Source organism: Chelonia mydas, chromosome 2, assembly GCF_015237465.2.
Source record: "Chelonia mydas isolate rCheMyd1 chromosome 2, rCheMyd1.pri.v2, whole genome shotgun sequence".
NCBI classification, from domain to species: Eukaryota; Metazoa; Chordata; order Testudines; family Cheloniidae; genus Chelonia; species Chelonia mydas.
This window is the reverse complement of record NC_057850.1, coordinates 219486423-219500607: the sequence shown is the minus strand read 5'-3', so window position 1 is coordinate 219500607 and position 14185 is coordinate 219486423. Positions and strand designations below refer to the sequence as shown.

At 43.1% G+C, this 14185-nt stretch overlaps 1 protein-coding gene across 1 annotated transcript in view; it reads left to right on the top strand.

The window, feature by feature from the left end:
* The window catches only part of ZNF804B (zinc finger protein 804B), a 352328-nt gene that overhangs the window by 293595 nt on the left and 44548 nt on the right, over window positions 1–14185 (top strand). The window contains 1 exon segment of the mRNA XM_037890738.2: window positions 10996–11139. Coding sequence (XP_037746666.2) covers window positions 10996–11139 — 144 coding nt within the window.

The following is a 14185-nucleotide window of genomic DNA, read 5'->3' as shown; positions in this document are numbered from 1 at the left end:
AGAGCACGCTTACTTGTTTTCATCTTTCATCAGACAGAAATGTGTTCCTATTGATTTATTCCTGACACTGCCTGGAGTGAAACAGTTAAGTTACCACTGCTTTGGGTTCTGAAAACCCTGGGTAACCCCTGATGATAATGTCATGATCAACAGTGCACAAAAGCAGGACTCTAAAGAAAAAGAGAATGATGTCGCTACTGTTTGCAGTCTTTTTTTTTTTTTTTAGTTTTCACTTTTTGCATAACAGGTAGGAGCTCACTTCTGCAAATCTCTGCCCATGTGAGTTGCCCTGACTTGAGGGAGTAGTCTTATTGGACCATATTCTTAGTTAGGGCAGGTCTTCACTACCTACCGGATCGGCGGGTAGTGATCGATCTATCAGGGATCGATTTATCGCATCTCGTCTAGACACGATAAATCGATCCCCGAATGCGCTCCCCGTCAACTCTGGAACTACAGCTTGCGAGAGGCAGAAGTGGAGTTGACGGGGGAGTGGCAGCGGTCAACTCGCCGCCATCCTCAGGGCCAGGTAAGTCGACCTAAGATATGCCGATTTCAGCTACGCTATTTGCATAGCTGAAGTTTTATATCTTAGGTCGACCCATGCCCCCAGTGTAGACCAGGGCTTAGTCACACTGTTGCAGATCTGAAGTAATTCACTGAAGCCAAAGCAGGTTCTTGAGACTGATACCAAAGTGAGGGCAAAGATCTTGCCCTTATGAAGCAATATGTCCATAGGGGGCTGGAAGCTCCACAGGGTCTTCTGGCATCTCCTAACGTTTGAGTGCTAGATTTCGCAACATTTTAAACATAGTTGTTTGCTACATAATAAATAAAATAAATAATAATAATAATTAATAATAATACAATTTCTTTCAAAAGAGTTAGACTGGGATTTACTTTGGCCCCTAAAGTTTTATCCTGGTTTTGGCAACATGAGGCGCACTTTGGCTTTGTGTCTCTGATTATAAAATTGCAGTGGTATCTGCCACCCTTGTATGAGCATTGTGAAGTGCAAATAGTCATGGGTGGTGGGTATTATAGGCCAGGGGAGGCTCTACCTTCCCCTGTGCTGCCACGGCCACCAAATCCCTGGTTGCAGGTTTGGTGGCAAAGTTTTTGCTTTATTATGCCCCATGCAGGTTCCAGGGCAGCTGAGGAGGCACATACCACCTTCTCAGCTGCCCTGGAACCTGCAGGGGACATACTAAAAGTGTCTTGTATCACAGATGCATTTCCGATTTCCCCTGGGTGGGTTGAGTCCGGGGAGGGGAGGTGCGGCATGGCTTCGGCCAGCCCGGGCTCCTCTGGGTGAAGGCTCGGGGCTTTCGCCAGCGTGGGGCTCCTGTGGTCGGGGGGGGGCACTCTCCAGCTGCAGGGGGGGCGGAGGTGGTAGGGGTTCTCGGGGCTCTGGCATAGGGCGGGTGTGGGTGGAAGGGGCAGAGCTGGGGGCTTACCGCCCCAGAGGGGGGTTCCACCCGCTGTCCATGCAAATAGTTAATGTAGAGAAAAACTTTGGCTTGGAGGAGTCAAATAAATGCTAACCATTGCTTTCTATACTTGTTCTCGTGGAGGATTCTCACAAGCGTAGAATATGTAATATAGATTCAGAGTGCAGACAATAAATTTTCACCATTAAATGACTGTGAGCAAGCTTGGAGAAATGAGCTGAGCAGAAGCTACAATAATAAAGTGATATTCCAAGGAAGAGAGATGCAGTGAAATGAAATGAAAATTAGAATATCCTGAGGGGAGGGAGTCACAGATTCTATGAAAAAAGAAAAGGAGTACTTGTAGCACCTTAGAGACTAACCAATTTATTTGAGCATAAGCTTTCGTGAGCTATAGCTCACTTCATCGGATGCATACTGTGGAAACTGCAGAAGACATTATATACACAGAGACCATGAAACAATACCTCCTCCCACCCCACTCTCCTGCTGGTAATAGCTTATCTAAAGTGATCATCAAGTTGGGCCATTTCCAGCACAAATCCAGGTTTTCTCACCCTCCGCCCCCCCCACGCACAAACTCACTCTCTTGGTGGCAACAGCCCATCCAAAGTGACCACTCTCTTCACAATGTGTATGATAATCAAGGTGGGCCATTTCCTGCACAAATCCAGGTTCTCTCACCCCCTCACCCCCCTCCAAAAACCACACACACAAACTCACTCTCCTGCTGGTAATAGCCTATCCAAAGTGACCACTCTCCTTACAATGTGCATGAAAATCAAGGTGGGCCATTTCCAGCACAAATACAGGTTCTCACCCCCCCCCTTTTTTTTTCAAAAAAACACACACACACAAACTCACTCTCCTGCTGGTAATAGCTTATCCAAAGTGACCACTCTCCCTACAATGTGCATGAAAATCAAGGTGGGCCATTTCCAGCACAAATACAGGTTCTCCCCCCCCCCCCGTCCCTTTTTTTTTCAAAAAAACACACACACACAAACTCACTCTCCTGCTGGTAATAGCTTATCCAAAGTGACCACTCTCCCTACAATGTGCATGATAATCAAGGTGGGCCATTTCCAGCACAAATCCAGGTTTTCTCACCCCCCCCCCCGCCCCTCCCCCACAAACTCACTCTCCTGCTGGCAATAGCTCATCCAAACTGACCACTCTCCCCACAATGTGCATGACAATCAAGGTGGGCCATTTCCAGCATAAATCCAAGTTTAACCAGAACGTCTGGGGGGGGGGGGTAGGAAAAAACAAGGGGAAATAGGCTACCTTGCATAATGACTTAGCCACTCCCAGTCTCTATTTAAGCCTAAATTAATAGTATCCAATTTGCAAATGAATTCCAATTCAGCAGTTTCTCCCTGGAGTCTGGATTTGAAGTTTTTTTGTTGTAAGATAGCGACCTTCATGTCTCTGATTGCGTGACCAGAGAGATTGAAGTGTTCTCCAACTGGTTTATGAATGTTATAATTCTTGACATCTGATTTGTGTCCATTTATTCTTTTACGTAGAGACTGTCCAGTTTGACCAATGTACATGGCAGAGGGGCATTGCTGGCACATGATGGCATATCTCACATTGGTGGATGTGCAGGTGAACGAGCCTCTGATAGTGTGGCTGATGTTATTAGGCCCTGTGATGGTGTCCCCTGAATAGATATGTGGGCACAGTTGGCAACGGGCTTTGTTGCAAGGATAGGTTCCTGGGTTAGTGGTTCTGTTGTGTGGTATGTGGTTGCTGGTGAGTATTCGCTTCAGGTTGGGGGACTGTCTGTAGGCAAGGACTGGCCTGTCTCCCAAGATTTGTGAGAGTGTTGGGTCATCCTTCAGGATAGGTTGTAGATCCTTAATAATGCGTTGGAGGGGTTTTAGTTGTGGGCTGAAGGTGACGGCTAGTGGCGTTCTGTTATTTTTTTTGTTAGGCCTGTCCTGTAGTAGGTGACTTCTGGGAACTCTTCTGGCTCTATCAATCTGTTTCTTCACTTCCGCAGGTGGGTATTGTAGTTGTAAGAATGCTTGATAGAGATCTTGTAGGTGTTTGTCTCTGTCTGAGGGGTTGGAGCAAATGCGGTTGTATCGCAGAGCTTGGCTGTAGACGATGGATCGTGTGGTGTGGTCAGGGTGAAAGCTGGAGGCATGTAGGTAGGAATAGCGGTCAGTAGGTTTCCGGTATAGGGTGGTGTTTATGTGACCATTGTTTATTAGCACTGTAGTGTCCAGGAAGTGGATCTCTTGTGTGGACTGGACCAGGCTGAGGTTGCTGGTGGGATGGAAATTGTTGAAATCATGGTGGAATTCCTCAAGGGCTTCTTTTCCATGGGTCCACATGATGGAGATGTCATCAATATAGCGCAAGTAGAGTAGGGGCGTTAGGGGATGAGAGCTGAGGAAGCGTTGTTCTAAATCAGCCATAAAAATGTTGGCATACTGCGGGGCCATGCGGGTAAAGTTCTACATTTAAAGAAATGTGCAATAGCATTTGGTCAGTTTCAAAAAAGCAATAGGTGTAGATACTTTCAATACAATGAATTCCTAAGACCTGAAGTCCTTACTTAGTTCTTACTCAAGTAAAATTTTCACTGAAGTCAATGGAAGTTTCGCTGGAGTAAGAATTGAGTTAGGACTTCAAGATTTGGGGTAAAATTTTCAAAAAGTACCAAAAGAAACTTAGGCCCAGATCTTCAAAGGCATTTAGTCACCTAGCTCTTATCGGCACCTAACTCCTATATTTGCCTTAACTTCCACTGGGAGTCAGGTGCCTGAATACCTTTGAAGTTCTGAGCCTTAGTCCCATTTTCAAATGAGATTCAGGCATTTTCAGATTCCCATGATGCTTTAGGCATATTCCACTCCAGCCTTAGGACGTAACCCAGTGTGCTCAGACATAAGCAAGTCATTGGTTAGGAAGCTGCAAGTGAGGTGGTGCAAGTGGAGATGATCTCCCATCAGCATTTCAAATGGCTACTGGGCCATTTAGTACCGCTGTAAAGGGCCAGCAAATGAAACTCTCTAATGAATCAATGGTTTCAGAGTAGCAGTCGTGTTAGTCTGTATCCACAAAAAGAAAAGGAGTACTTGTGGCACCTTAGAGACTAGCAAATTTATTTGAGCAGAAGCTTTCGTGAGCTACAGCTCACGCTCATGAAAGCTTCTGCTCAAATAAATTTGTTAGTCTCTAAGGTGTCACACGTCCTCCTTTTCTTTTTTCTAATGAATCAGTCTTGCTTATTTGCCTCATCTACACCAGTAAGCCTCCCCAGCAATTCTTATTAAAATAATCAAAATCATATTTACCATATTATGATGAACTATAATCAAGAATCCCCTGTGCTGCGACCATATGAAGCTCTTTGGTTAAAAAATGAGGGTCTTATCAGGGAAAACCATGAAAATTCACAGAAAAGATATGTCCATGATAAGACACCGACACAGCCTGATCATCTCCTGTGTATTCCAATACTTGCAGCATTTGCCTAGTTCTAGAACATACAGTTATCCAAATATATGAGTATTACTTCTGGGATTCTTCCACTTGTGCCCAGTTAATGAGCTGTCTGGACCCCACTTCAACATACTTGAATGTTGGGGGAGGGGGGGGAGAAGCGTGGAAAGGAGACAATCGGCGCTGCAGCTGTCCTGGGAATAGGTGAAGGTATGAGCATTAGAACTGGATGATACACAGAAGCACCTTATTCAAAATTGAAGTTTGGGGCATGCTGCCTAAATCCATGTCCTTGTTCAGAGCTTGGCCATCTACAAGCTCCTCTGCACATGCAAGATTCCTTGAAAATATGAACCATAATGTAAATAACTAGGGGCAAACCCAACTTCAGGCCTCCACAGAGATGGTCTTACTTACAGAACTGGCATTGTTCTACTGTAAAAGGGGGTGGGGCATGTTTCTATGCACACCCCTTATACAATACGGCTTCAAGAAGATGCCGGCACAGCATGCAATGGAGGCACTTGGGGAAAAGACATGATCAGGATGGGGGTGATCCTCTGGTCACTGAACTTTTCCTTTGTGGGGACAGGGCAGCAGAACCATTGGCTAAAGCAGTTTCTGTGCAGCATCTGCTCAGACAACTTTGGTGGAGACTTCCTCCCAGGACCCTTATGCACCTGCCCAGTGTGCCTCCTTGCTAGTCCTATTGGTCAGTAGGTGGAGGATTTGCTCCTTAATGAAACATTGGAACAACTCCATGAAGATAACCCAGCAACTCAATGGCTCCAATAGTGCCCTTGTCTCTGATGTGGTACATATACCTACCTTTAAACCAGCAAGCTGTAACAGCTCTTCAAACCAGACACAATGGTTTATATCCCTCAAGAAAGAGCAATCCCTCACTTGTTTAGCTCTCCATTTAAGCAACATTCATCCGAATTGCTGACCGCAAATAACAAATGCTAATTTGAAAGCAGGATGTCTACTATTTTTACATTTAATTTCAGAAATGTTTAGACAAAAAAGGCCTAAGTCTTTATTGTTTGTTCTGTTTTTTCAATTTGCCATTAATTTGTATTTATTCCACCAGAACATATTTACAGTAATGCCCAGACTAATACAAAAAACTGCCTTTGCAAGTTTCACTGTATGAACCGACCTGCTCATCACCTTAGTCCACTTGGATAGAGCAGAGATATTTGTGATCAATTTCAGAAACAGCTTGTAGAATTGTCTAGGTCAGCATTCTTTAATGGCCATGCAAGTCTATTAAATATCTCTTACAAACTCTGCATTTAATAAATGATTTCTAATTGACTAGGTGTCATCAGGAACATTCTAGAAAACTCAGTTACACAGTATTTTTCATTGATTTTCCTTATATTAGAAAATGAAATGTCAGATACCATTAATTGCATTTTCACAATAAAGAGCAACAGCTAAAGAAACTGCTAAGTGAAAGCACTTCCAGTCTAATGCACAATGGATGGATTCACTGTAAATGAATACAATATATCAACATTTATTACAGTAATATGCATCTGTGCGCTAAATTGATGTGAATGTAATTACTCTCTTTACAAATGAAACAGCGCTGCAGGTTTCTACCAAGAAAATCATTCACATATATTTTACACATTCCCATAGCCTTATACAGCATATTATCTGCCTTTCAGCAATACATTAGGTAATTAACCCTTTGGGTCTAAGAGTTTCTACTTATAATGATTGCATCATTATCATACCTCCTGTACTTGCTGCTAGCTGCAGACTGTCCACGTGTCAAGCATCACTAACTTGCATAGTTTCACCTTTATGCTTTTTTTTATCACGCCTACGTCTCACCAAGATGTACCCTGTGACCCAGAATGAAGTTCATTAGGTTGTGACACACATTTCCAGTGAATCTGATGATCCTCAGACACATAATATAAAGCTTTTTCTTACTATTTTCTTGAGCTACCTAGGAGAGATCTAAGAAGGAATCAGGCTTTATATTAGCAGATAAAATGTCAGATATGATTCTGCATGCCTTCCTTCACACGATTCTTTTATTGCACCCAAACATGAGCATTGTTTTTGCAGAACAGAGGAAATAGTATTAGTGGTCTGGAAGTGTAAATTCATTTGACTATACACAATTTAGTGTTGCGCTGGAAGTTTTAACTCCTTTGTGGGGAAAGAGAATCCATGACCTTTATAAAGTATGTGCTGTAGCATTCAATTTCCCTGCATCTGATCGATAAGCAGGCAGGAAATTATATCTTTTTCCACGCCGGAGAAGCATAATTAAGCAAGAAGGCAATGGAGGTAGTTGTGATTATCTTTGGATGCACCTGGAAGCTGCCTTGTTGTTTTTTTAAAAACATCTTAATGGTAAGGGAACTGTGTATTAATTTCTGCTGAGAAGATGAAGCTGACAGTTTAGAATGCTCATGAACAGCAGTTTCAGTTGTGTTTCAGAGAGAATAATGTAGCCCACCTCAAACAATTAGGCTGCTTCTTCTATGCACGCAATGATAAAGCTGTGAACATTTAATTGACAGTTCATAACCAGAAAAAAAAAAACAATTATGCTCTGGCTGGTTGCCAATGAGTCAGAAACTTGTATTTTTTACAAATTTACAATAAGAATATGTTGTCCTCAATACTTGACTTCCAGGGAAAGCATCTCTGCATAATTAGCGCTATTGCATGCACATTCTAATTTATGCATTTTAATTATACCAACGGCCCAGTGAATAATTAATGTTAGGAAAACAATAGGTCTGAAACATAAAGCTAAAAAGTATCACTGAAATGCTTTTTAATGGTCTTTGTGGATTTCACATAACTAATGAAACAGTTTAACTATTTGAGTGCAAGAATATTTTCCTACAATAGCTTTACAGTCAAGTGCTGAGAATTAATTAGCCTGCTCAGTGATGGGAGATCATGTGAGCTTCCTAATTTTTTCAGCCACCTGAACCACAGGAATTCAGCTATGTCTTACTGGTGATGCTTGGATGTCCAAGTTCATAGGAAGGGCTGGGGGTTGCCATCCATAGGGCACGTGAGATGGGAATGCCAAAGTTTAGAAGTGAGATTTCCCACTACACACCCTCACCTTCAAACTTACTGCTAGTCACAGAGCAGCATTCCCACGTGGGCGTTTGAACCCTATCCTGCTGAGAGATAAAAGCTCCTATAGGAGAATAAAAGGAAACTAAATGGTGACCTCAAAACTATTAGGTGAGATTGACCCAGTGAGCCCATCCAGGCCAGATGAAGAGTAGACAAACTCAGGAAAGAGACTTCTCCAGGAGTTGATGCATAACACTCAGCGTTGTCACACCTAACTTTTAGGCACCCAGAAAATCCCTGGGATTCACAAAGGATGAGTTTGATGCCTACACAATGAACTGTGGGAGATAAGGAGATAGGCACCTAAGACTGGAGATTCATAAAAACCAGGATGCTAGGCAGATCCCCACCTCAGATAACCAATGGGAGATGCATAGGAGAGGGGTGCGTCCTAAGCTCCACCTCTCTCAGGGAGTTCCATGCCTTAGTTCGGGCTGTATGGAGGTGTCTGCCTCTGATTGGGCTTCCCAGCTGCAAACCCATCTTGGAGTTAGGCATCTATGCTGTTTTTTGCAAGAGGCTGGGGGTGGGAAGGAGGAGGAAGATGACCACCTTCAGAACTTTTTGCTGTGTGGCTAGGGCACTTACCTAGGATGTGGGAGACCCCCAGCTGAAGTCCACCCACTCCTCCCCTCCCTGCCCCCAGAAGGGAAGAAAGGATTTGAGCAGGTGTTGGCCACCTCTCAGAAGAGCACTCTAAACACTCTAAATTCTGATCTGGGGCTCCCTCAATATCACTGTTCTACCTGCATAAATAATTTAAAAAATAATTGGTGCCGGGGGACTGGATCCTAGGTCTCTCCATCCAAGGTGAGTGGGCTAATCATCAAGCTACAGGGTCATTCTTGTGCTTGCTCTCTCTCTCAGCCAATGATGCTATATTTATTTATCCACAGTGGAACAGCTTCCACAGGAAAGATTGAGGGATCCTGCACATCAGACTATTCCATAGTTCAGCACTCACCTGAGAGTGTGGAGACCCCTATTCAAATCCCTCCTTCCTCTCAAGGGAATTCAACTGGGGCTCTCCCACATCCCAGGTGAATACCTTAATGACTGGGCTAAAAATTACGTGGGAGCTCAACCCCTTTTCCCAGTTTTGTGTAAGCTCCCCCCATAGCAGTCTGATCCACTAGGCAAGCTCAGCACACCCCTACCAAATCAGGTCCCACAGGCAGGTTAGATGGAGGAATACCTATCTTTCCTAGGTTCACTTCATGCACCACGTGGGGGCTCAGGCATCCAGATACCTTGTCTGGGGCTAAAGTGCACATGTGCACCGGCAGAAATATAGATGCCTAGGGAACTTTCATTGCAAAAATTTAGGCATTGAGTGATTAGAGCTTTCTACAGAGTTTGGGGCAGCTGATCTGGGGTTTTATGAATCCCACTGGGGTCTGATTCTGCAATTTAGGTGCCTAAAGTGGCAGTTAGGTGCCTTAGTCCCTTTGTGAATCTAGCCCTAAGAGGTCATGTCCATGTTACTATGAAAAAAATGCACATTCAAGTCTCAAAGCTTGCAAAGTCTGACCTTCATGGAGTAAAGCCTTGGAACGCCTGTCATGTAGATTTCAAAATTTGCATTCCAGGTGAGGGCACATAGAAACCGGACAGCAGTTCTGTGCAGTTGCGGAAGCCTCATTATAAAAAGTAATGTGCCACATTCCCATCCAAAAATGGGTATAAAAATTACAGTAAGTGCTTAATTACATGACTCACATGGCAATGTATTACATGCACATGAATAGCATCAAATAGGTCATTGTGAATGTAACAATGGAATCAAATTGATATTTTGAAAACTTTTTAAAAATAATTGCTTCCTGTTGGAAGTTTGCTTTTAAAGCTCCTAAATAAAATAGTGTAGAAAATAATATATTATAAAATACTTTTAAAATGACCAACACTGGGAGCTGCTGCTACTTTAGAAATCAGGCCATTTGTTTAGGTGCCTGAATATGGCTTCAGGAGACTAACTGTAGGCCACTGTTTCTGAAGGCCTTGGCCCATCTATATACACACAACAAATGTTAAAAACAATGGATCACAACCCCTGCTTTCCTGTGCTTCCTCCCAGCACAGCAGGGGACCATTAGAGGGCCAGTGATGGCTGGTTGATTCTCAGGGTGGATCTCTGCTGTCCGGAGTGCTGGTCACAGATCAACGCAGCCAAGGGGCTGTTCATTTAAACTGACAGGCTAGGGTCCCTATGGGATTGAATGCCAGCTGAGTTTACTTGCAGTGCAGTGTACTCCAGCCACCTGGCAAGCTCACTCATGCTGAAGCTGAGCGCAGTAAGGAGTAGTGCAGGATCTGCTCAACACGAGAGTTCCCCTACCCCAGGAGAATTCTCTGCTGGCCATATCCAGCTGCTTTCTGGCCCTTCTGAGCCACTCATGTGGTGTAAAGAGGGCAGAACACAAATGAGAATCTGACCCAGTATGCAACTATATAGTACAAATTTTCTTCCTCTAAGCAATAATATGAAAAAACAGACACCTGAATGGGCAAACTAAAGATATTGGAACAAATAGGTTTATCATCCAGTGTGTAGCCACACATTCATTTGTATCCTCTTAACTATTCTGCTTCACAGTAAGGGGATTAAGGGCCCACTCATTATTTTTTGCTCTTTCCTCATCCTTGTACTATTGCACTTCGTTCGGTATAATATTTAAGTCAGGCTGAAAGAGTAATTAGTCCAGAAAGTAAATGTTTTCTTAATCTGTCTGGGAAAAAAATTATGTCCAGTAAAGTCTGATGTCAGTAACTTTAGATCAAAATGTATTTTCATATCTTTGCGGATTTTTGTGAATCATCAGTTCGGTCTGTTAGGAACAGACCTAACATTTTAAATGCTCCTTACTGCATAACATAAAATGTGGCTAATTAAGTGTGAGATCAGGAATCTGCAATACTACTAGTAACAGAATGCTACCCTTTCCCTCTGCCTTTGTAGGGTTATGCTGAGAAGGAGAAGGCCACAGCAAAGGGTCTGGAGGATGTGAAGGCTAACTTCTACTGTGAATTATGTGACAAGCAGTATCACAAACACCAGGAATTTGACAACCACATCAATTCCTATGACCATGCTCACAAGCAGGTAAACTTGGAAAGTCATGCATGTGATTGGTATTCCATCATAAAGGAAGAATACAGCACAAAGTGATTGGAAATAACCTTGAACGGCATGGTTAGAAATATTGTTTGTAGTAACTTTTCATGTGTCCCAGACCCACTCACATTGATTCTGATCCGGAGTCCATTGAAATCAATGGGAATTTTTAGATTGACTTCAATGGATTTTCGATCAGACCCATGGAAAACAAGCCTCCCATGTTAATGTTCTTATTCAATATCTAACACAGACGAGGTTCTATGATGATAACAGGCTCCTGAAAGGACTCAATGATTCCCCGTTTTGCTGGTTGATACTTTTAAAGGGACAGGATCTAAATTAACTCAAATTAAAGACTAGCTAGCCTGGGAATGATCAAATGCAACACAGAGCTAATTTTTAAATTAATATTTTTCATAAAAATCAGATGTGACATATTTTTGAGTTTTAAGCATTCTCAAGGGTTAACCAGTTGAGCCGAAGGATCATTGCCATCAGTGTAAGATAATGGGTGAGTATGGGTAGTGATAATGATATCTCTAATTGTTGGATTACCAGCCTAAAGAAGGAGCGCTTTCTCAAACATCCAGTGTCCCTCCTTTAGATTCAGATGGTCAATGTACAGTCTGATCATGCTGTACCAAGAGCAGAAGACATTTTGTTTTAAAAATAAAAGCATACATTTTGATTCAACTTCAGAAACATGTGTCTTATAACCATCTATGAAAAGGGGAATAAGGACAACCTGGAGGATTACAGACTAGTCAGATTAACTTCAGTACACAGAAAAATAACAGAGCAAATAATCAAGCAATCAATTTGCAAACATCTAGAAGATAATAAGGTGATAAGTAACAGTCAACATGGATTTGTCAAGAACAAATCATGTCAAACCAACCCAATAGCTTTCTTTGACAGGGTAACCAGCCTGGTGGATGTGTGTGTGTGTGGGGGGGGGGGGAGTGGTAGATGTGGTATATCTTGACTTTAGTAAGGCTTTTATCTCGTATGACCATCTCATAAACAAACTAGAGAAATACAGCCTAGCTGATGCTACTCTTAGGTGGGTGCATAAATGGTTGGAAAACCATTCATTCCCAGAGAGTAGTTATTGGTGGTTCATAGTCAAGCTGGAAGAGCATATCGAATGGGGTCCTGCAGGGAACGGTACCGGATCTGATTCTGTTCAATAGCTTCATCAATGACTTAGATAATGGCATAGAGAGTACACTTATGAAGTTTGTAGATGATATCAAGTTGGGAGGAGTTGTAACTGCTTTGGAGGATAGGTTTAAAATTCAAAATGAGATGGACAAACTGGAGAAATGGCCTGAGGTAAACAGGATGAAATTCAACAAAGACAAATGCAAAGTACTGTACTTAGGAAGGAACAATCAGTTGCACACATACAATATGGGAAATGACTGCCTAGGAAAGAGTACTGCAGACATGGATCTGGGGGTTATAGTGGATCACAAGCTGAATATAAATGTAAAGTTGTTGCAAAAAAAAAGGTTTCAGAGTAACAGCCGTGTTAGTCTGTATTCGCAAAAAGAAAAGGATGACTTGTGGCACCTTAGAGACTAACCAATTTATTTGAGCATGAGCTTTCGTGAGCTACAGCTCACTTCATCGGATGCATACTGTGGAAATTGCAGAAGACATTATATACACAGACACCATGAAACAATACCTCCTCCCACCCCACTCTCCTGCTGGTAATAGCTTATCTAAAGTGATCATCAAGTTGGGCCATTTCCAGCACAAATCCAGGTTTTCTCACCCTCCGCCCCCCCACAGACAAACTCACTCTCTTGCTGGTAATAGCCCATCCAAAGTGACTACTGTCTTCACAATGTGTATGATAATCAAGGTGGGCCATTTCCTGCAGAAATCCAGGTTCTCTCACCCCCCTCCAAAAACCACACACACAAACTCACTCTCCTGCTGGTAATAGCCTATCCAAAGCGACCACTCTCCTTACAACCTGCATGAAAATCAAAGTGGGCCATTTCCAGCACAAATCCAGGTTTTCTCACCCCCCCCCCACCACACACACACAAACTCACTCTCCTGCTGGTAATAGCTCATCCGAAGTGACCACTCTCCCTACAATGTGCATGATAATCAAGGTGAACCATTTCCAGCACAAATCCAGGTTTTCTCACCCCCCCCCCCCCCCCACCACACACACACAAACTCACTCTCCTGCTGGCAATAGCTCATCCAAACTGACCACTCTCCCCACACTGTGCATGACAATCAAGGTGGGCCACTTCCAGCGTAAATCCAAGTTTAACCAGAACCTCTGGGGTGGGGGGGGGGGGAGGAAAAAACAAGGAGAAATAGGCTACCTTGCATAATGACTTAGCCACTCCCAGTCTCTATTTAAGCCTAAATTAATAGTATCCAATTTGCAAATGAATTCCAATTCAGCAGTTTCTCTCTGGACTCTGGATTTGAAGTTTTTTTGTTGTAAGATAGCGACCTTCATGTCTCTGATTGCGTGACCAGAGAGATTGAAGTGTTCTCCGACTGGTTTATGAATGTTATAATTCTTGATATCTGATTTGTGTCCATTTATTCTTTTACGTAGAGACTGTCCAGTTTGACCAATGTACATGGCAGAGGGGCATTGCTGGCACATGATGGCATATCTCACATTGGTGGATGTGCAGGTGAACGAGCCTCTGATAGTGTGGCTGATGTTATTAGGCCCTGTGATGGTGTCCCCTGAATAGATATGTGGGCACAGTTGGCAACAGGCTTTGTTGCAAGGATAGGTTCCTGGGTTAGTGGTTCTGTTGTGTGGTATGTGGTTGCTGGTGAGTATTTGCTTCAGGTTGGGGGGCTGTCTGTAGGCAAGGACTGGCCTGTCTCCCAAGAGACAGTCTCTACTACTACAGTCTCCCAAGTCTCCCAGTCTCTACGTAAAAGAATAAATGGACACAAATCAGATATCAAGAATTATAACGTTCATAAACCAGTCGGAGAACACTTCAATCTCTCTGGTCACGCAATCAGAGACATG